At 41.2% G+C, this 24,500-nt stretch overlaps 1 protein-coding gene across 2 annotated transcripts; it reads right to left on the reverse strand.

Annotated features, from left to right (window-relative positions):
* Positions 1 to 415: 415 nt before the first annotated feature.
* On the reverse strand, positions 416 to 24,416 carry gnav1 (guanine nucleotide binding protein (G protein) alpha v1). Of its 2 annotated transcripts, XM_041036357.1 has the most exons (9): positions 23,958 to 24,416; positions 23,510 to 23,601; positions 16,763 to 16,855; positions 15,980 to 16,140; positions 14,096 to 14,224; positions 6,513 to 6,642; positions 6,259 to 6,330; positions 4,063 to 4,150; positions 417 to 1,956 (listed from the first exon to the last, which is right to left on the reverse strand). In XM_041036357.1, exons 1-9 carry the CDS (start codon positions 24,085 to 24,087, stop codon positions 1,766 to 1,768), a joined length of 1,086 nt encoding a protein of 361 aa, XP_040892291.1. In that variant the 5' UTR covers positions 24,088 to 24,416; the 3' UTR covers positions 417 to 1,765. The 2 variants fall into 2 exon arrangements, with proteins under 2 accessions (XP_040892292.1, XP_040892291.1); XM_041036358.1 differs by lacking the exons at positions 23,510 to 23,601; positions 23,958 to 24,416 and adding an exon at positions 16,952 to 17,054 and having other exon boundaries at positions 416 to 1,956.
* Between the last annotated feature and the right edge of the window lie 84 nt (positions 24,417 to 24,500).

Raw genomic sequence — 24,500 nt, forward strand, 5'->3', positions numbered from 1 at the left:
TGTTGGGGTTCGGGGGTGATGGCGCAGAGGAAAACCCGATCATTATCAGTGATGGACCGCTGCAGACTCTGAATGTTCTCTCTCATTTAAAAAAAAAAAAAAAAAAGTAAAAGTAAGAAAAAAACCCACACAAACATTGTTCAGTTTTTGCTTTGGTTGCGTAGTGAGGAGTATAAGAGAAAAAAAAAGAAAAAAAAAAATCAGTGCGAGATGTTAGTTGAAACCATTTTCTTTCCAGCTGATTTCCCACCTTTACTGTTTAACCCCTGATATGTACCCTCCGTTTACAAAATGTATTAAATGTCCAGAAAGTTGACTGCAGAGCAGATTTCCTGGAAAGTACTTTTATTTATTTTATCTATTAAAATGAACAAACACTGGTATCTTGTTGTGTGGCCTACATTTGTCTCTATATATTCAACCAGTGTGAGATGAAAAAGGAAAAGTGGTCCAGTGCTGCCTGTTACGTTTAGACTTTTACACGCTTGTCTTCAAAGAAACCACAGAACAAATTATAAAATGAGGGTGAGAATATGGTCCATTGGACTCAAAGAGCAGAGATTCAGCATGAAACACAAAGAGTTATTCTGAAAGTGGAAAAAGCAGAAGGAAAAATACACATATAGAAAATTCATACATGTATAAAGCATTTTAATTACACAACAGAAAGAGCACTTCATCATAAGGCACTTGGAGGTGTTTTCCACCTTTCGTTCACCTTCAGTATCCATATCAGAGCGTATCAGTCATTACCATGTCTGGTTTATTACTGGATTCAGAGAGGAGCTGGTGTGATAGCACAGTCAGTCGCTCAGGGGAGCCTTCCAAAGAGTCAGACGCCAGTAGAGTTAATGCCACACAAATCACATATAGGAGGCATCATCCTGCTTGACAAATCAGGGTTTAGCGTGTGCGCATGTGTGTGTGTCAGATATTGCAACAATAATCATCAGAGGTGAAAGTAAGGAAATTACACACAGAGTCTTCAGGGATGTTTCTTTACATACGCTGTTTCCATTTCCAATATTACACTCTAACGAGTTGATGACTCGTTAGACTCAGGGGAGAAAGTGAAGGCACTGATTAAAATGAAGGTGTGTGGATGATTCCTGCTAAAGAAGAGTAAACACAAACTAGGGTGCTTTCACAGTGATCATGGCCTCATTAGGAGGGTGTGACGCACAGGATGTGCACAGCGGAGACACGGTGATGAATGAGTGGAAAACGCACAGCGGTATGCATGAGTGAGCCCTGTGCTGAGGAAGTAACGGACAAACAGTAAATCCTCACCCCCTCTGTGTCCTGCCTACACACACACACACACACACACACACACACACACACACACGGAAATTGGAAAATAAATGGCACATATATATCAAGTCTTCAGAAAATGTAACGCAACTGTTCAGAGTCTAATTTCATAGTACAGTACAAAAATATAAATGCCCATTACTCTCAACACAAGGTTTCACAAGTCAACATTTCAGGCCTCAACCCCAAAATTAAGGATGGGCCTTCTGGGTCCTTCTCCTTAAACGTGTTTGGGTACATTTTTCAAAGCTACATGGAAACACAGAGGATGAAATGCAACAAAGAGCATCAGATCGCTCAGGCTGCTCCTCACAGACAATACGCTTGGACGAGATGATCTTCATGTTCTGTTTTTGCTATGCAAGTGTTTTACAATGACATATCCAAAGGCCGACAGGGCTGTCTGTCCAGTGACGTCTCAGTCTATGGTGGCTCATACCTGGACTGGCAGTTACAGAAGTGACACCGCCTCCAGGTTCTCTTTGATTATGGTGTCCATTACCACCTGAAAGACGACCTGGATGTTGGAGGTGTCGGTCGCCGTGGTGAAGTGGTGGTAGATAAGTTTGCTGGGCATGGCGTTGAGCGAAACAAAGGTGCCGGCGATGAAGCGGGCGGCTGAATCCACGTCACAGTCTGCACCTGGAGCAGAGAAGAGGAAGGAATCAGGCTCTACAGTCAAACATCTGCCTACTTAGAACAGAAAACTGAAAAAAAGTGTCTTTAAGATCTGTGTTAGATCAGTGATTCTCAAGCACTGCTACAAGAAAATTACGTAAAGAAGCTCAGCTGAAAAATAGAAATGAAGATTTGTTATGTTCAGGAGAAAAATTAACACACAAACGAGATCATAAATTTGAGGTGAGGCTGATCTTTAAAAACATTTACTGTCACAATAACTAATAAACTACCAGCTACGACAGGCACAGGACATGGATCACACCAACCTGAGTCAGTTATAACACCTGAATACAAAGAGATGTGAGCTCATGAAAATGAGTTACTTTAAGAAGGTTGAAGAGTTGAGTTAGGGTTAGGGGTTAAGTGAAATACCAACACACTGCTGTAAATGTGCTTCATTACAAGTAAAAGTCCAGAATTCAAAATCTTAGAAAAGTCTTATCTGTGAAATGTGCTTGTACCTGTTGTACAGTAAAATGGATCCTGTGTCTGATATATTATGTGACATTATTACATTGCTGATACTGATTTAGCAATGTGTGAGTAGCATTTATGCAGCTTACACGTGGAGATAGTTTTCATATATATTACATACATACATATATTCATCAATATATTGTGTGATACTTTAGTCCAATGGTTCCCAATCAGGGAGTCAAGCCTCCCAAAGGGTCACAAGATAAATCTGAAGGTCTGTAAGATGACTAATGAAAAGAAAAACAGAAAAGCGGGAATGCTTTCGTTTTTCTTACATTTCCTGTAGTCCTTTTTTTCCTTCAATATTTGATCATTTGAACAGTTATTTTAATAATCCACCATCAACTAGACTGATATTTTTTGTAAGAGGTCATAGGCCAAAAAACAAAACAAAAAGCAACAAAGTGAAGAACAGAAAACCAAGCCTACATATTCACAGTTTTAGGATCCTCTTGTATTATCTTCATTTAATTAACAGTATTACGTAACATCCAGTTTAAGATAAATTCAAATGAACACCTTTGGAGTGTCACAGGCTGGCGTCGGTGAGGGGGCACATGAGCTCCTCTGATGGAGCTGTGGGGGCACGTCAAACAAAAAAAGGTTGGGAGCCGCTGTATTAGACGAGTCATCATATCTGAGGTCAGTGTGAAATGGACGCTTGCTCTGCTGGCTGACCCCAATCCCAAGAGTTTTAGCATTTATATTGACATTTGCATGAGAACAGAGAGGACGCAGCCCCTGTTGAGCCCACTGAGATGTGGGGAGCGAAATGCTGAGTGGAGCGGATACAAAAAAAAAAAAAAAAAACCCTCAAAAAATAACAGGGTTGTGAGTTGTGAGTGTGTGTGTGTCATCCTGTGTGGGAGACTAATCATCAGTCTGTCTGCGTATTTAAAGCCCACTGGCCCTTCATTTTGATGTATTTTGTTTTCTTTTGTCTGAAATAATTCAATAACGGAAAGATATTTTATCTTAATAATATTCCTGGATGTCATAAACAGCATCTTTAACTTTTACATTGGAGATCCCAGAAAAAGATGAGGTGACGGACGAACCATATCTTTTCTGTGATTCACATTCTTCATGTTTCAAAACAGGTTATAGTGTATTATTAAGAATGATCAGTGGAAACTGTGCAAATTGTAAAAGGTAAGTTTTAGATTTAGGCAGATTGTAATAATCAGTTTTTGTCAACACTGTCAGAGAGGAGTTAATCCAATTATACCTAGGTCATAGATAGTGGTGGTGTTGTACTGGACTGCACCATATTGAAATGTTTATTATAACATTCTTGCCTCCTTGTGTTTTTAAATGGGCCAGGGAAAAAAAACACACTGTAAACTACAACCCTAATAATAAACATATAGTGTTAAATTAAATTAGTAACTTTGTACAGTGTTAATCAAAACTGAACATTATTATTTTTGTAAAAGCAGAACGTATGACACAGATGCTGTACTGGATTTTATGAATAAAGTGGCCCCTGAGTATAATTCTATACGTAAAAAAATGTAAATTCATGAGCAGTGGTATTTTCTGACGTCTTGTGAGTCCATTTATGTGCATGGCAGAATAAATCAGTCCTACCTTTAAACAGTGGCAGGTATAAACGCAGATGTCGTCCAGAGTGTAAGATCTTGTCTTGAAAAAGGTCTATCTTGTTCATGAATAAAATCTGCAATGAGAACACACACACACACACACACACACACACACAATCAGCTTAGAACAGGGGAAGCTCATCACAAATCAAAGCATCCTCTCCAGTGGAAAAAGAAAATCAATTCCAAAGATCATGAGAAAAAGAAATTGCTGATTTGATTTGGTGACTCTCGTCTGTAGCAGCTGCAATAACTAACAAAATGAAACCAGTAAATCAGTTTCAAACATTATGGTCACATTTATTGTCACTTTACAGATATTTGGGTAAAATGCGAAAATCAATGACTGTGTTGATACCAGCATGGGGTGATGACGGCGGATCAATGACCTCGCTCCATGTGTCAGTGTGCAAACAATCACTCATGTAGTATCCAGTGAAAGAGCTCAACGAACTCAGCGACTAAACTCAACGTCTGCTCGGTTGCTGGTACTTTTCACAGGTACTTTTGGCTTTGTAGTCGACCAATTAAAACTATGATCAAGTTCTCACTTTTGATGTTTGCCTGTTTGATTGCAAAAATAAACACATATACACACAAAAAGCCTCCAATAATAACAAGGGAGGGATGAGGTAGAGCAGGTTTTCAATGAACAGGACACAGAGCGACACTGGTCTGTAATTATCACTGACCAGCCACAGTGAAGAGTTAATTGAGGTGGAGGTTACAAATTTCCCTCCCACGTTAAAAAAGGTATCATTAAACACTTTTGTTTAATGAGCCTGTTAGCCATGTTAACGTGCAGGCCCACACACATCCCTGCACATAAACACGTCACACACAGACATTTAATTGCCCATTTGGCTCTACTGAAACTTAAATAATTAAAAAAAAAAAAGAAGAAGAATTTACCAAAAAAGATGCTTTGACCAACTACCTAACTGTAAATGACTTATCCTCATGATCTCACTAAATCAAAACAGAAACATCAAGTTTTCTTTCTCTATACGGGCTAAACCCAAGTGGTGGAACCTGCTGAAAACGCTGCAGAGTTGACAGCAGCTGACACTGGTGTCAACATGCAGTGACTTGTATTCTAAGTGGGCTTCAAATGCAAGCGGAATAAATTGAACGAGCTCGTTACACGGTTCTTTTAATGTGATCATTTACCGGAAGCGTGAATGGAAAAGAAAAACACAGCGAGGGGGGAAAATGTCACCTCGCCAAAGCTCACCCTAATTACAACTCACTGTTTAATTACGAGTGACAGAGGACTCAGAGACAAAGGGCTGAGGCTGCGATCGGTGTGTGTGTGTGTGTGTGGAAACAGCCTTAGCGTTATTTTTGTTTCATGGTGTCATTGAGAACAAATGAAGGCTGCAAAGAGAGTTCGCTCGCGTCTCCTCCATTAGCTCCGTCCACCAGCTAAACTATCAGACTGAACTGTGGTTCCCGCCCCCCTTTGGCTGGACCCTGCTGTCTCAACCATCTTTGGCTGGGGACTTTTAAAACATGTGCACCACAGCTGTATGGTCTCATACTATGCAACCGGTAGTGTGGTCAGGAGTCAACATGGCTTTGTTTCAAAGGGGAGCTCTGCTGATTTTACACATCAAAGACCTGGAAACTACTGCCTATGTGTTTGTCTGCTTGTCTTGGGTCTGAAGACTGAAGTCTGAAAATGAAAACAATCTGGGGTCATGGAGTCAGAAAAAAGTGAGCGGTCCAGACCTCTGTCCAGCAGTGTTATTGGAGTACAATGCTAAATTGGTGTAGTACTCTTTTAAGTGGCTACAAGCCAAAAAGGTTGGCAAAATCAGCATTAGATGGCACTTTAAACAAACCTTTATAGCTATGGTGGAGTTTGACAAAATATCAGCCAGATGAAACACCAGTGAAAGATTAAACAGGGCATGCAGGGAAACACACATCTATAAATCTACAGAATTGCTGTGCTTTCACAACATATTTTTGATTCCTCCATTGACAAAGACCCCCATGAAACAGCTTGTCTATGAATAAACGGTCTCTTTGTTCTATGGAAGGTGCTCTGTGGACTTTTCTTTATCAGTTTTTGGGACTTTGCATACCATTTTTCAGAAAATTACAGAAAGGGAACTTATTGTCTTTTTGTATCTTTCCTCCTGAGGCTGATGAAGTGAGCGACTGATTAACCTCTCACCATGGACGTGCTGCGGAAGAACACATTGTTGCAGATGGAGGAGAACAGCTTCATGCTCTCTTGTAGACGATTCTGCAGAGACAAGACAATAACACCATCAGACAGCTGCAGAGGTGCGGAGGAGACACTTTCTCATTTTAAAAACTCTGGAGGCAAACCATAATCTGATCGGGTGAGATTTAACAAGTGGTCTCTAGTTAGTTTGACTGAAGAGCATAAACATTTGTGAAGCAGTGACTGAGGGCAGCTTTCACCATGGAGGGGTCTTCCACCAGGGTCATGTCGTAACCGCTGAGCGACACCACGAACAGCACCGCCCTGACATCCTCGAAACAACTGATCCACTTCCTCCGCTCAGTCCTCTGGCCCCCAACATCGTACATCCTGAGAGATGGAGAGGAGAGGATGATGACCGTGGTTTGCTGTGCTGCTGTGGCTGGAAATGAAGTTGATGACAGTGGTGACAGTGAAACCAAAACAGTTACGTTTTTTTAGGCAGTAAAACCCAAACAGTGAGCTCAAAGACACTAAAATGCTCCACAGGGAACTGCTGCTGCTGCTGCTGCTGCAGAGTCAGTGAATTCTGTGAATTCATCATTACAACCAACATCTTTCACATTACACATACGCATTTAATATATTGTTAACATGAAAACATTGATTATAGCAAGTTTAGGCACAGGTTGATCCCCTTCCCACCTAAGCCCCACCCACTCAGGTGTTCTCGCTTATTTCACTGCTTAGATTATGTGGGTGTGCACAGATTGTTACTCTCCTATTTGTTTCGTAACACAGCTTTCACCTTTATGAGTCTTATTAGAGTTTTAACATTTTGAAAGTCACAGCAGAGAATAGTGACGGCTGCATCCCCTCTGGTGTGCCTGAGTCAGGGCCCAGTTGGCTCATTGTCGTGTGTCACTGGTGCAGCTGAATGAAAGAATGACACCATCAGTGAAACTGATTACTCCTTTGATTTTTCTGCCATGACAAGTGAAAATGTTTGTTTCCTATTTGTGATAAACCCTACAGATGGGCCCTCTGAGGATGGACAATATTTGAAATATTATTGGAGAATAAACAAGATGTGTAGAAAAGCATGTGTAGAAAACGTGTTGTAAGATGTGGAAATTGAAACTAAAACCACACAGTGAAAAAACATGTGTAGAGGAACAACAGAGATCCACTCTGTGGTCCTGGGCCCAGGTGGCCCTGATTTAGCTGGCCTACACACTCCAATCAGGGACGTTCAAGAGAGTAAACAGAGCATGAGCACTGGCGCACACACGCACGCACACATGCACACGCGCACACGCACGCACGCACGCACACACACACACACACACACACACACACACACACGCACACACACACACACACACACACACAGAGTAACACCTCTAAGAGAGAGGTTGAATACCAAACAGAAGTCATTTCTTGAAGGAAAAGTCATTTTGGCCATGTGATCTTAAATATTTCTGTTAAACATGATCTGACCTTCCTTTGCCACTGAACAAACAAGACACTTCCTACTATTTTCTACCAACAGTACATCATTATTGTGCATTATTAAATTTTTATAAAATAATATTTTAACCCAGGACTTGCAATTTGAAATGGTAAAAGAAATCATCAGAAAGTGAAGGCAGCACTGTACTTAAGGTGTGTGTGTGTGTGACGTGACATCTCATTGTGACTGACATGTTCTTTATCAGGATTCAATTTCCAGTAGAAAGGTGTAAGGCTGTGCTTCCTCGGGTGTTCATGACCTTCCATACTGATGGTACAGCCTACTGTAGCACTGAGGGGTAACTCTAATCAATGACAGATTGTATTGGTCTTGGATAAGGTCAGATATTCCTCAAATATGCGACTGACGCTCACACACACACTCGCACACAAATAAAGAGGAGCATGTCGCACGTCTCTGCAGACCGGGTTCCCCTTTTCTTTTCAAACCCCCACCCCCCGAGACAATCACAACACGGCAGCCCAAAGGTCAATGTTCTCCAAAAGAACGAGAGGGAGAGAAAAACACAACAGGGATGAGAGCAGAGAGAAACACTGAGAGCGACACAGATCAGTCCGTACCACCTCGTCCATTTTCAAAGCCAGATGTGACATCCCCCACCTTCCATATGAGCATCCAGCTCTTTATTGAGAGGAGGAATAAACATGTGGAAACACAGACGCACAAAGAGGGAAACAAACAGTGAAGACGTTAAGACGAGACAAGATTTCCAATGGAAATTTTCCATGGAAATTGAAGCCCAGCACAGAAGTGTCTGTGAAGCTGCTGCTTCATTACACAAACCAACTCACGAGCACATATGCACAACATCACTGTAATAACACACACTGACTGATAATAGGTGTGCTGCCCGCTTTGCAAGTGCACACACAGATACACAGTGATCAATATCCCTTATCCTGTTCCTTGACTGTTAGCTTTCAAGTTCTGTGTCCATCAGCCAACCTTCAAACGAGCCATAAAGGCCAGAAATGTTCAGAACTGAGCCACTGACAAAAGATAAAGCAAATAAACCAAAAAATGTTATTTATTTTAGTTAGAGGAAGGCAGAGGTGTGTACTCAAGTCACTGAAACTGAGTAAGATATAATATGCCCAGAGACACATCTGATCAGGATGGATATTTCTAACCAACGACAGCAAGTTTGCTCCACTGGATTTTTAAAAAAACTTAATTTCAGTGGCACTTGCTTTGCTTTGATTAGGATTCAAAATCAGCCCATGTTTTATTCAGTGTGTCATGACTACAAGGAAAGGGAAGGTCGGGTCAGCTGCATGACAGTTTTAGTTTTTCTTGTATACTTTAAGTTTTGAAAATGATTTTCTATTAAGAATTTAATGATTGAAATTACAATTACTACATGAGCGTTAACATAACAAAGTTGTTTTTTTCTTGGGCTGAGGAGGACCTGGTCCACAGTCTGTCTATGGAGCATATACTGTATTAAGAATATAACTGATTAAACCGTGATCGATAATACTGCAAACATGCTCCACACTTCGACCTCGCCTGTATAAAGAAGCCTATCATCTATCATTGCAGTTTACATCATCCTTTCCTCCTCTCTCCCTTCTACTGCCCCATGATGTTCACCCTCATCTGCACTGTTGTAATTTTAATTATCAGAGCAGTTGATGGTAATGACGCAGGAAAAGACCCAGATCCTTATAACACGGGGAGGTCAAAGGTCAAACAGGGTGTCTGTATGCAAACTAGGCTATGTCTGGGTGTGAAGTTGTGAGACTGTATGCTCTTATTTTCACACACACACACACACACACAAAAGGTGACTGCTTTACGACAGTTTTTTACAGAATGCTCTACAGAATGCATTCAATAAAAACTGATGTAAAATAATATTTATGCTTAATGGGTAACAGGAGCCTCAACACCTAAGAGCATGTGCTCGTTCGGACGTCTTTTGAGGATCAGAGAACAGGATTCCTCCTCCTCACAATTATAAAAACTGAGTAACAGTCTTTCCAGCAGAGAATGACAAGAAGGGATCAGTCAGACCCAGTTATTCAGTGGGATTTTACAGCTTGTCTCCTTTACTGTCCCACGCAGTGAACATACACGTGCACAAAGCAAATGCGATTGCAAACATGAGAAGAATGTATGGTATGATTACTGTCAACCAAACATTTAACACCCAGACACGAGAGGTATCGCTTTCTTCATTTAACCCTTGGAAAGAATGAATAAGCACAAATGTCAAACTATTCCCTTAAAACGTTTGCTCTGTATTAAAGAAACAAACTGAAACGCTACACCTGCAACATCTTAACTTACCAGTGTTAAAGACGCAAGAAACAGAAAGTAAACAGACTGTGTCCCTGTGTTTTCTTAAGTCACCTTTCATTACATGACAACTCTGTGTGATGACTTGTCTTGAGCTGGGGGCTGCACTCAAAAACCCAATCAAATATGATTTGAGTGGACGAACTATGTAATGATAACATAGTTTCGAAACAGCATTTCCCTGTTGCATTTTCTTGTTACTGACTGGCCGACATATCTACTGATCAATATATATGAAATAAGTTAGAAATTCTCTTTCCTCTCAGCTTTACAAAACCTTAATCTTAATTTAATTTGAAATTTTCTAATAATTTCCAAAAAGTTTCCGGAAAAAATGTATGAATACTGGTACAAATTATAGGAAATATAGGAAAGTAATTTTAAAAAGCTCCTTTTAAACCCACATGAATAATCATTCACTATTCATTTTTCATTGGAAACTTTCTTCCCCGTTTATATTGAATTATACACTTACCTATAGACAAATTCAACATTTGTGCATGTTCACCTGACTTACTATGCACTGAAATACTATATAGGTTACATTAGCACTTAATCCCTATTGATTAATTGTCTGTATTTAATACCCAATAATATAAAATATCTCTTTTAAGGAAATGGACTGGAAACTATAAGGAAATTGCAAGGAAATTATAAACCTGTTAAATAAAGCATTTCCAAAGTTAGTTTCACAAAGCCTGAGACGAGGCCGTTTGATGAAAGCCCTGAAAAAAGCTGTAGATATGATGGCTCTATTTTACAACAACGGAGGTGTAATTCTTGCATGTTTCAAAGTTGGTGATGTAGATGTAGTATGTTGCTAATATAACATTTAATATAATACTTTATATAATTTCTTCCCAAAAATTGTTGTGACAGAGGAGGTCAGGGGCGGTGGGGCTGGGCTGGGATATGATGACATGCAACAAAGCGTTACGGTTACAGGCTGATGCATCACAGACCAATAAAAGCCAAAGGCTCACATGTTGAACACACTTCAATCCATAACTTGAAACTTACAGATTCATCAGAGCAAACACATCCTGCAGTAATACTGGAAGAGCGAGAATCATTTAAAACAGCCAAGTTGAACATAAAACAACTCTTAGATAATAAAAACAGGAGTGCAGGGCACAGATGCTGGCACCGATGAGAAGCTTTGAGTACCAACCAACATGAGAGACCGGAGGGAGACGGTTGCACATTGTGTTAGCTACAAGTGCAGCCTCAATATTTACAAAATGAGACCAAGCCAGAGCTGAAAGCTTCATTTCCATGTTAACTCTTTCCAACACGTTGGAAAATCAGATTTTAAGAACCAAGACTCTTATTTGTTGATTTACTAGCTCAGTCAAACTACATACTGTCTGAAACATGTGCCATTTACCTGCTGTCTCTTTTCTCTTTGTGATAAATGCAGTTCATAAAAACACAAACCCATCTACTTCTTAAAATACCTTTAATATCCTTTTTGTTTCTAAGTTTAAAATAATTACATCAACATATGCTAAGCTCTTCATCAACCCCAAAGGCTTGATCTCTTTCCTCACACAAACACAAACACACACACACACACACACACACACACACACACACACACACACACACACACACACACACACACACACACACACACACACACACACACACACACACACACACACACACACACACAGGGTGCTGTGTGTCATTTAACTAAATCCAATTATTTATCTCCTCAAGAATTCAGGCAGATAAGAGACAGGGTGTGTGAGGGCGGGGAGGCCGGGCTCCGTCCTACAGCACCACCTGGGACTCTGCTCCCCCACCCTACCCCCTCGGCTCGGATCTGACACCGTCACCACCAGGTCATCGTCACAATATTTCACAGGAAAAAATATAAACACAAACAGATAAAAAAAAAAACAGAAAAAAACAAAGCAAAAACCATCAGCTTCTGAGTGACTCAACAGTGACGCAAACAGTACGACTGCAAGGAAAAAACAGAATTTATCTGCACAGGACAACAGATACGGTTATGATCAAAGTGTTTTTTTGGTAGGTGAAACTTTTCCTGATGTCAGATACTTCTGCCAAACTGAGTCAAGGTGAGTGTCTGACATTTGATGCAAAAACTCACACAAAACAGCGGCATCCAGAGACGTACAGGAAACAGAAGTGACACATATGCCCCATACTGAAGACATCTGCTGACAAACCGGCTCCCTCTACGATGTTTATATGCTAAACAGAGATCTTATGAAAAGCTGAGGTAATGTGTTTTATTATTTATTATAATTTCATCTGACATGTTATGTCGAGCAGGGATGAGGGACAGGTTTATAATGTGGTAGGATGAGGGAGGAGGTGCTCCTCAGGTAGACATTACTAAAAAGAGGGACAAAGTAATCTGATTTTCATGAATATGATCACAGATACACTGTCGACAGACACTACCACACACCAACATACAGAAAAAAGCACGTTGAATGTATTGTATCCCTGTTAACCCTCCATGGCCCATTTCCCCTCCAATAAAACCAAACTGTGGAAAATCATCGACAATCCTTCACACTGCTGTTATGAGCCGACATTAAAAAAAAAACGACCTTTGGATTTTCTCTTCTACAGACCACAAATTTTCAGAGTTCAGGAATAAATTACTGGTTTAGATTAAAGTCTTAACCATTTGTTGTAAAGCACATAGGTCACGCTGCTGTCTGCACACTAGAAACACTTTTATCCATTTCTATAAAAACTATCCTTTTTCTCATGTCCACTGAAATATCTCTACATCTCCTGGCTCAGTTTGTTTTATGGATTAATGGGTAATGGACCATTACCTGCAGCTAACTGTAGTGATCCCTGACTTATCTTCTAACACCTGCAGAGGCTGATATTTGTGGCTCTGTGTGAAATGTCTCATCAACTATTTGATGGATTGGCATAAACTGATCATTTGGCGATATTTCCCAGGCAGAGTCTTCATCTTGTTTTCTTATTCTCAGATCAGATATTGCCAAATTTTATGCCGTAATTTTATGGTAATTTTCAATTGTATTTCATGTGGTCACCTATGAATAATGGAAAAAAAACCTTCTTCAACTCTTCTAACTCCAACAACTTCTACTGTTTGTACCTAGTCTAATTTATCAGTTACTACTATCAGGACTTCAGTATTTATACTGTGACTTCCACTGGAACTACAAGGTTAATTTTTCATTGATTTAACTGCAAAATTTCTGTTTCATTTTACTTTTTAAGTCCTTATAATGTGTGATAGCACATTAAACAGTGATGCATTTAAAGAATGCATTTGTTATTTTGTTTTTACTCGTGAAAATTAAATATTGTTATTAGTTATTAGTGACAAAAATCAGATGTTGTTGGTATCACTATCAAAAACATTGTTAGCCTAGAATATCAGTAACACCAGCAATGACTGTTTTTTTAACATTATTAGTGTTTTAGTTTGGGCTTCTTTGATGTTGGTTTGCTCTGCATCAATCAGGCTGCAGACACATCAAGTTCATTAATACCCTGTCACGAACATCAGCGGCTTCAGGAAATGAGTTCAGCCATTGGAAGATAATAAAGTAGGTGGTATTATGTGACAGTGGCTCATTGATCAGAGATGAATATGGTCACCTTACATCAGCCTCCTGAGCTCAGATACCTGCCCTCTGCTTCTCCACTGATAAGACCGAGCCACTGATGCTTTTGAATGTGTGTGTGTGTATGTGTGTGTGCGTGGTCAGTAGATGAGTGTAAAGCCAACTGATAGGTGCCATATTGACGTATTGAATGAAGCTGCCCATCTCCATCTCACATCTCAGACGTATCACGAGGCTGTAGACACAGATAAGAGTGTCACAGCTAAGGAAGCGAACTAAGTTGGTACGACAGGCTCTGCTGGAGAAGTCGAGTGCAGAAGCGATGGCAGCCGCTCCGAGTCAGTCAGTGGTTGTAAACACCCTTATTGTTACACTACATTGCATCTTAATAAAAAGCAAAGTGAAAGGCGTCTACCTGAAAATGAGGTGGTTGACTTTAAACTGGGTCTCTATCACACCTGTCGTCCTCAGTCGGACCCGCAGGACGTCGGTCTCTGTGGGCACGTAGTCTGGAGACATGATGCGGGGCATGTTCTCAAAGAAACTGTTAAACGAGGAAGAAGAGCAGGAGGCAGAGAGAGGACGAGAGAAGGACGGGTACAGAAAGGTGAAAGGCAGAGGAGAAACAACGGGAAACAGAAAGAGAGAGGAAGAAAAATTTAATAACCTTCAGACAAACTTGACATCAAAAGAGAATAAAATCAGGTATCAGTTGGTGGAGTTGTAGTCTCGTACAGGCTCATGGCTCCTGGCTCGTGCCAGGCAGTGGGTGGGGTGTGCAGTGATAAGACTGGAGTCCCAGGGGGCGCACCGGCTCATCACGATGAATATTCACACTGTGATTTACCATAATAACACACTGAGGCTAAGCTTTTAAACACAGATTAGCTATTTACACAGCTAGTGTAATCAACTGTATCGTGTGTGTGCACACACTGAGATGTGCTCTTTTTCTAAACACACACGCACACACACGCACACACACTGACATCTCCACCTACCTGAACTGCCTGTGACATTCTCAACTAGTCATCCTGAATCAGTTTCTTAGACAGCGACACACATCCTGCTGCTTAAAACACACACTGCCTGCAGTACGCAGACAACATGTGAGTGTGTGTGTTTCTGTACTTCTGTCTTTGTGAGGACCATGCTGGTTTTAGAGAGAGGGGGCATTTGTTATGTGAACAGTGACAAGATACTAAAATGCTCCATAAAGTTTGAAGGGAGCAGTAGAATCAGATGATAATTCTCTGCGTTTTTGTCACTAGTAGTTTTAAGGATTAAGATGTTATAAGGTTATAAGGTGAGAATTACATCTAATTTAAAGAAAAGTTCGCTCCTATCAGTCCTCATAAAGGTAATTGCTGAAATCTGGGAAGACGGCAACACTGCATCCAAGACAAACAAGATTATTATTAACAGTTTTATTTTGCTGAAAAAAACAACACTCAGCACGACTGGAAACTGTATGTTGTTACAATTATACTACATAAGAAAAGTAAAATAAATTAATTTGACCAACCAATCTTTTCAAATAAGTTTGACTAACCTAGGGGTTTGTTCAAAACTTGTCTGATCATCTCACCTGTGTTTTTGCCCCCTCTGACCTCTCTTTAGTTATGCTGCCACCTTCCCAGAATACCTTGTGTCCATAATGGTCCTCACAAGTATAGAACAACAAACATGTATGTGTGCCTGAGGAGAGTGGAGTGTGATGGTGATGTACGGTGGCTCTCAGTGGGAACCAGGGGGCCTGTCGGTGTAGATAACCCCAGAGCCGAGGCCTCTCGCTGGGGTAGAGGATGAGAACAGACAGCCTCCTGGTGGGTCCCAGCTCTGTCTTACTTCTGCATCACACACGCCATCCCCTCTACACGCGTGTCTTATTTTCAGTCTTCATCTTCAATGTCAATTCTTCATTATTTTTATTACTGTGCCTGCACATGTTTGACTTATTCTTAAATATGCACATTTTTTAACATTTTCTGTAATCACATTTTTTCATACCTCTAAGTTTCACGAGCGATTTCTTGTGAGGCATTGTTTTGATTTTATATTCACAAAGCCAAAACCAAACACATATATGTGTTTTTAAGATGTTATAAGGATGGATATAACAGCCTTGGAGGTACACGTGGTTACTAAGGTCGGTCTCCCTCCCTCTGTCCTTTCAACTCTACAGACTCTGATTCCCAGTGACAGTGAGCACACGGCCAAGCATCAGCTGCTAAGTCCAGGTAATTAGACCCCTGCATCTCCTCAGCCCAGCGTGAGTGTGTGCTGGAGGAGTACTCACTACAGCGCCGAGTCATTAAGCTCGTACTCGTATCCCCGGGCTGCTGCGGCCCTCACCCCCTGATCTGTCCAAAGACAGGACAGGGCGTGGCTCAGGAAAGGAAACAGCACCTGGTCTTCGTCAAAACACCGCCCACACGACAGGACAGAATGGGCGTGGACCTGTGAGAAGAGACAGAGACAGAAATGTGGATGGATGGTCAGGGAGGAGCGGAGGCCAGATGGAAAAAAGGATGTGAGAAAAGTTTATGAGTCTGTCTCTGCTCTCTAGACGTTGTAATCAGTATAGATGCACAAATGAATGGATATGCACACAAACACATGAACAAAGACACACACATACACACCCTGCTGACATTTAATAGGGGAAATACTTCAGTCATCATCGGCAGCAGGAAGTGCTGAGTGGGTGGACAGTGTATGAGCTTTGATAACTTTGACAATAAAGTTCAAATCAAATTGAATATCATAATCAAACCACCCACCTATCGTCTAACTTTCTGTTCTCACTCATGCAAACAAACTGCTACTATATATGTGTGTGTGTGTGTATGTGTGTATATGTGTGTGTGTGCGCGCGTGTGTGCGTGCGTGTGTGTGGTGCCAAATGAAGTAGCTGTGCTCAGATGCTTCTCTCTAGTGGTGGTCTGGGTGCACTGCAGGAAAACTAGCATTAAACTCAGGCTGGAGGAGGACAAGGATGAGAAAGAAAAATAGAGAAGACAGAGACAGACTCTGAGAAAGGGAGACAGAGAGCAGACATAGGGACATGCAGATGGACTACCTTGTTCCTGCTGTTAGCCAGATTGATCCGGAGGATGCCCATGCCATGGAGGACAAACTTCATGGAGGTCAGGAGGTTATCCAGTACTGCAGGCTGCCAAAGGACAAAGTTTAGAGGTCAAGGTCAGGAACAGCCAATGGGACAACACAAAATTTCAGACAAAGACCTGGTGGGAAAAATAAGTATTACCCTGATCAACCACAGAAACCTTACACTTCCTAACTGTGTTGGACATAGCTGGGTTTGTGACGGGTTTACTTCGGCTTGTGGCTGCATGTTCACCAAAGTATAGTGTAGGTGTTTCAGTTAGTTGTTTTTCTTCCTAAGACAAGCTGTAACTGAACAAACAAGGAAGACTTTTGAGAAGGGACCTTAAAAATCTGGACTTAAAGGAAATGTTTGCCATTTCCCTTTTTGTGTTGTTAGGGGAGAAGATTAATGGATTTGTGAAAAGATTTTCTGAAGGTTGTCCAGAGGTAACAACAGCTGCCAACCAACCCCATTAAAGCTCGTCAATTAACACATTATATTTCCTTAGTTAAACTCTTTAAAAAATTAAATGTCAAAACCACATTGTGGTTTTACAGGCGTTAGACTATCTCCTGAGTGGGTGCAGCAAGCGAAGATTCGACTTAGTCATTGATTTCAGTTGAATCCTGTGCTGAGATGAATGGAAATTACCGGCTGTCTGGAGGATTTGATATACACAGTTGATATAATAACACAACAGTGACATATCATCACCCCGTAAGTTGAGATGGCAAAAACAGTTTGCTGATTCCTAATTACACATCCAACAGACACAGAACAGCATTGGAATTTATTTATCTTTTTTTTTTGTTTGTTTGTTTTATATCTAGCTCTTTAGTTGCTAAATGTTCAACTACGTTGACATGGTAGTCGCTAATTTTGTCATTTGGTGCTAGACAGGTAACTTACAGTAGATTTATCTGAGCTTTTTCATTAAAATATCTGCCTGCTACTGAAAACAACACTGATAACAGTGATGAGACTGAACTAAAACATTAAAGTAAACTTAAGTGACTGAGCACAGTGACTCCTGTGGGGAGTGTGCGTGTGTGTGTGTGTACTCTCCATCAGTCTGCTGCCAGCTAAAGATAAGCTTCACATTCCATCACGATTCTATCACAGTCTGGTCGCTCTTGTCCCTGTGTGTGTGTTTCAGTGTCCAGATTGAGATGTGTTGCTGTCCCAGTTAAATGTGTGAGGTGAGATAAGTGTGTGAGGTGCCGGGGCTTCATCTTACGAGCAGAGCTGGGCTCAGGGCTGCTGACGCCACGGCATAAGGGACAAATTAGTCTCTTTTAGGAGAACCTTGCCTGACAGCGCTGCATTGATTTGTGTCAGAAATAAGCTGCTTTGTGTGTTTGTCTCCCTCTGCCTAAACATCACTGTCATCACCTCAGATATGCAATTTCATATCGTTCTAAATGTGTTATATCATAATAACAAAAACTTATTGTCTTAAGAACAATAAATTCTGAACCCTTACGGTACAGTTTCTATGTTTTACGATCACAAACAAAATCACTGAAAATCAGAAAGTTGGTGATAAGGGTGTGATGGCAGTCTTGAGGTTTGAGTAGTGCAAATGTGACCCAAGACAACAAATCCAGCATTCACTGGAAAAACTCGTTTTTGACTGAGAGAGGCTTCCAAGTTCAACTCTACAAGCAGGAGTGACACTGATGAAGAAGAGCAACTTTCACTCCTTCATTCTTCCATATAAAGTTTGAGTTAGTTGCTTCCACTGAAAACTTCACCGGGTCTCAAACATGCTCTGTTAATAACGTGTAACATCTGAGTACATTGTTCTCATTGACTGCACAGTATTCAGGTTGGTGTTTTGCCAGTATGAGGGCACTAATGAGATCACATCAGTAAAACAAAACATGTTTTCACTGCCCAGTAAATAGTGTGATTAAATAAACGTTTTTTTCCTTTAGTAAACCAGGAGCGAAGACTTATTATAATAATTAGAATAAACCCAACTTTCATTTTTGTGCTCTCTGGCTGACACTCCTTTAAATACATATTCATCAGTTCTGCGGCTCAGACTTGGTCCACAGGGAAATCCCCACAGATAATTCATAAATATATTTCTCTACATCGTAGCACTGGAATTACTGTGAGTATGTGACTGGGTATCCCCCGTTGTTGGTGTGAACTGGGAGGGGGTGTGGGAAACCACAATGCTGGGCTCAACATCATGATGACTGTCCGCCATTGGCGATGGATGATGCCCAACCCTAATGAGGACACACATGCATACATACAAGAACTCAGGCAATGCGGTACACAATCCTGGCCATGCTTTCCTGTGTCCATGGCGGTAATGTGCCAAGAAACACTACGTCAGAGAAGCCAGGCTATCTGAAGAGTGCAAGCTGATGTAAATGTAAGGGTTTGAAAGCCAGCAGGTTTAAAATATTCAAGCCACTGGCTTTGAAAATGTTTTATGGAAGGAGGAAACATATTTGTCAAGGGCCAGAATGTGTTTTGGTGAATAGTTGAGTGGTTGTAGCCAAGCTAGTTTGCTGGATGTGAGTCTGCTGCACCTCAAAAGGCCCTCAATCTTTTAGAGTGTACAATTTTGAGGCTGTCTGCAGTATAGAAGGGTCTGGAAAGGCTTAGCCACAAAAAACTGAATCTCTCTCTCTCTCCAGATTTCCTGTCTCAATACCAAGGAAAAATCTTAATAAAAGTTTATGTACAAACTGAACTTACAACTTATCTCAGCCAAAAAAAAAAAAAGTTTTCTAAAAGTCAAAATAATGAAATACAATTACACAACACTATACATTTTGATTCCAAAAAACACCCTGGGGCTAAATCATTTTGCCAATCTCAACAGAGTTAGAGTTTTATGAGAATCATAGTCACAGTATTTAATGCATGTCTTTTGTTAGATTGTATTGTGTGTTTTGGTTTGGTTTTTTGTTTTTACAGGTCCACCAATTACTGCCCCCCTCATCTGTCTCCTACTTCCTACAAGTCACAGCTGATGTCACTGATCCGGTGTTTGTGCCCTCGTCTCTGTCTTCAGCTATTTTATTCTTCTTCCTTCCCTCCCTCCCTCCACCTTTGTCCTTCTTATCAATTGTTTCCCAGGTCCTCCCTCTCTGACTCAAGGCGGGAGACGGAGAGGGAGGCTGCGGGTCGTGGTTGAACAACATCAGATACTTAAAAATGTGTAGAGCTAAATGTGTAGAGCAAGGCTTTGTATCGGTTTCTCTAAGTGACGAACAGTATGTGCAGGAAACTTTAACATTTTTGGAGCAGCTTTTACTGGAGGTTAAATCTAAACACCTTACATTACCCATAATAGACACTGTGCCAATTCTTCACTAAGCAATATACACACACACGCACACGAGCACACACGCACACACACACACACACACACACACACACACACACACACACACACACACACACACACACACACACACACACACACACACATTAGGTGAAAACAGGGTGTCCTTTTACACTGGATTCAGATTACCACACAATGGCACACCTGTAGCCCCAGGCTTGTGTGTTTGTGTGTTTGTGTCCATGTATAGGTATGTACTGTTTGTCCTCAAGGAAATTCAACAGACAGAAAACTCACTCATTTCTAACCTTTGTTCACAAATGGCTGCTAATACTCCCACCACCATCACCAAAGTTTAAAGCATTGTGGGAATTTGGTGGTACACTGTGCGTCAGCGGAGATATCACAACTCTCATTACAACAGTGTAATCTCTAAATCCATCCAGATACACTGAACTATTGTTCTATTGCTTGCTTTCCAGCTTTCTATTTGGACCGACTCCCTGAACACAGAAAACTAACAGCCATTAGCAGTCGTCTTGTGTCAAAGCATTTGCTACAAAAACACAACAAAGAATGTGGCTGAACTGGTGGTGGCCTGATATCTAATCATTAACCACAGACTGCTCTGCTAACATTGTATAACCGGAGTATGCATGAGTGTTGTTATAGGTTTTAAAATTTGTTGGTTTCCCAAACTAAAGTCTCACAGCTGTTTGGTGAGAAAACTCCCAGATTTATTGAATTTTTTAAGAAACTTATCCTTGAGACAAGTATTCGCACAAACACCTGAATCAACAGAGAGACGCCTGGCTGAAAAATATTAATTCAGTTCATAAATGTTAACCATTGCCATGCCAACGTGCACACAGACACACGCACACACAAGGCATCACTGTTGTTGACAGAGGGTTGTGTGTATTGGAAGAGCATGAAGGGAAAAATCTCAGCTCATCAGCCAATCCACAGTAAAAACAACACCATGGCCTGGGGCTGCAAATAAAGGAGGGATGAGACAAAGAGGAGCCCCCTTCCTACCTTGCCTCCCCTTATTCCTCCTGAGCAGGTCCTGTCATGGTCCTAATGCAATGCAAACCTGGCTGGCAGGGCCACAAAGAGCCAGACAGAGGAAAAAAGATATGAGGTTTTCTCACTGTACCTTCAGGGGACATTTGAGAGAACGGATAGTGTGGAGCAGGGATAACCTGTCCAGTTCAAGGCAGGGTTGAGCTCTTTGCTGGTGGACACATAGACACTTGATCAAAATAGCCGGTAGGGTGTCAGAGACAAACACAAACACACATGTGAAAAGAGATGCACACAGGCCTGATGTGTGTGTATGTGTGTGTGAGTGTGTGTGTGTGCAGGGGAGGGTGTGTCTGTGTTTGCTGTGGGAGGCTGGAATGGTCAGGAGAGGGAAGGGCAGGTCTGTGGTTTAGTTTCATTTTTCCAGTTGAACATAAGGGCGTCACCTGAGAACAATGGCAAAGCCAACTGACAGCAGGGACAACAAAAGAGATATGACTACTGGAATTAAACATGTGTTATTGCATGCGTGCATGCTCTTTGTATACTGACTGCAGAGCTGTATAAATACTAAAGAGGGAGTGCTTTTTATTTTCAGATTAAGAATCTCTTTTTCTTACGGCCAAGTCAAGCAGCAGCATACATAAAAACACAGTTACACACAGACAACACACAGGAAACACTTAAAAATATATTATCTATAAAGCTGGAAAGACCAAGTTGAACATCCTTTCAAAGTTTAGCCATGTTAACAGCACTTCCATCCACACTGATATATCTTTGCAATTTATAATATTTTTAATTTACTTTTAGCATCTTTTTCTACAAAAATTTTGATTAAAGAAAATAAAATCAAAGTTCTCAAATGTCTGAACACAAGCAGCTGTATAAGAAATATGCCTATATAAAAACTGCCAAAGATTTGATTTAAATTAAGATCTGATCAAAGAAAACATTCATGTGATTGTGAATCAGACTAGACATTTGTTACCAACTTTTTCGATAACAAAAAGTTCAATAATCACTCCTACTCAATTCTGATAAGGCACAAAGCGCCTGCTGAGGGGTTATCTTTCTTTCACCACACAGAGTCCAATAAAAGAAAGTACCATGCTTGTGATGACAGGAGCGAACTGCAGACAAGGTGATTGTTATGAGACATGAGAGGCAGCAGAGGGGAGAGGAGTCCAGAGAAGGAGCAGAGGCATCTTTAATATCCAGGAATGCATTCAAACATCCCAGCTGCCTGTATAAACAACTGGAACCTTCATATGTCATATCAGTGTGTGTGTGTGCATAATCCCAGCCAATGAACAGCTGCCAAGAGGCAACGTTTGACAGTGTTTTGCATATTTCCAGGACACAGATATTATCTGTTGCACCTAGAATGATCACACACATACAGTCCAACTCTCTATGCAAATATAATCCTTATAAATAATGTTAAAGTCATTTTTGGAACAGTATGATCTCCAGAAGCTTCACTTTGGAGTCTGTTTTCAATTTTTTAGTCTCCTTCACAAAATAAACACAGTGTGAATAGTGTCCATTATCTTAATTTAGGATGTCTGCCCGGTCTGACTGGGCCGTTATTGCATGGAGACAGAGCAGATATCTGAAGCAAGATGGAGACAGAGAGAGACCCTTTCTGTCATCACACACTCATTATATTTATGCATAACAGAAAGGAGGACGCAGGGAGGGGGAAAAGAAGAAAAGATACAGAAAAGTCAAGAGGAAAAACATGGTGAGAGGTTAAAGGAGGGGGGAAATGGAGGAAGATAAGCCTTCAGTAAAAACAAGCTAATGGGGGTGAAACTGGTGTGCATGTGTCTGTGTGTGTGTCGAACCATTCCCATTCTCCCCACCCCATCCCAACCCCTAGCACAACGGAGGAATTTGGCTTTCAGTTGCTCAAAACACACACACACACAAGGAAAAGCAGATGCGAGCCAAACCACTGCATACCAACTTGGATCTGACCCTGGGTATCATGAGAAGTCTCATTCCCCCACAGGAACTGAGCATCGCCTTCCGTTCATCTTCATCACTATCTCAGCTAACTTTCATTTTATAAGGCATCACCGTGCCTGGAGCGTATACTGATCTCTTGAGTTCTTCTGTTGGGATCAAGTTCTTACCTGAAACTGAATGACAGCAACCCAAAGCTAAACAAATGTCATACTCGTATATATTTAAATCATTTGTTAGTTTTTACGGCTGCCTTTATAGGATAAGAGAGAAACGTGACTGTCGTCAAACTCTCACCTACTGGAAAACACAACACCAAACCCACTGAATGCAAATGGACTGTTATCTGATAAAAGAAGAAAAAAAAAAACACAGCCAGGGTGAGAAATGTGTGTGTGTCTGTTTCCAACCTTGAAGCTGGTCAGCTCTTGTTTGGTGAACCCATTGCTGTGGATGATCTTCATCTGTTTGACCAAAGTGCTTTTACCACTCTCTGCTGCACCTGCAGGGGGTTGTAAACAGTAGTTAAATCTGGTATTTTTTTTTTTTTTTTTTTAAACACATATCAGAAATAAAAACATATAAAGCTGACCTGTAATCAACTGTGGTGAGGTAAAATTAAACAGTGGATTTTTGAGTCTGTCTTCAAAAAAAAGTAAAGTTAACAGCCTGGGGCCCTTCATGGGGTTAAGAGTTCCCAGGCAAAATGAGGAATCTGATCATGTCATCCATTGGAAAATATGCAGTTACACACACAGGTAGTTCATATGTTGTATGGTACATTTGCACAGGCTCGGGTACAAATTAAAAACTCTGCTCAGGTGAGTTTATATCAGCGTGGTTAGTCGTCAGTCTCACCTAGTAAGAGTATTTTAACCACATTCATCTCCCGTTTGGCGTACTCATACAGGTCCCTGTCTATCTTGGCACTGTGTATCCTCGCCTTCTTCTCCTCCTCTGTAACTTCGGTACCGAGGCACAGTCCCATCCCGAGCACTCATCTCCTCCCCGACCCCGAGGAAAACAAAGGCAGGGAGTCCAGGCTGGGATCACCCCGAGTTTGTTCCTGCACGCTGCATGTTCCGAGCTCCTGAATCTGGTCCTGTGGATCTTTACTGAAAGGTTCAATCTCCAGAAAGAAAAAGGAAAAAAAAACAAAAAAAAAACAAATCAGTCTGTGGGCAGATTTTAAAGCCTGGCAACTTTCTAGCGACTGTCCACAGCGGTGAAAACGCCAAACTGTTATGTCACTTTGCGCCTCAGCGGTTCAAACTCTGCTCTACCGCCTTGGCAAAGACCCCAGATAATCCCGAGGTAGCCTCCTCCCACTGCAGCCTGCTGCCCAGATGGAAAAGTTTTGGACTTCCCTGGGAAGTGACGTGCCCAAGTACAAAACTGCTG

Source organism: Toxotes jaculatrix, chromosome 4 (genome assembly GCF_017976425.1).
Source record: "Toxotes jaculatrix isolate fToxJac2 chromosome 4, fToxJac2.pri, whole genome shotgun sequence".
Classification (NCBI taxonomy): domain Eukaryota; kingdom Metazoa; phylum Chordata; class Actinopteri; family Toxotidae; genus Toxotes; species Toxotes jaculatrix.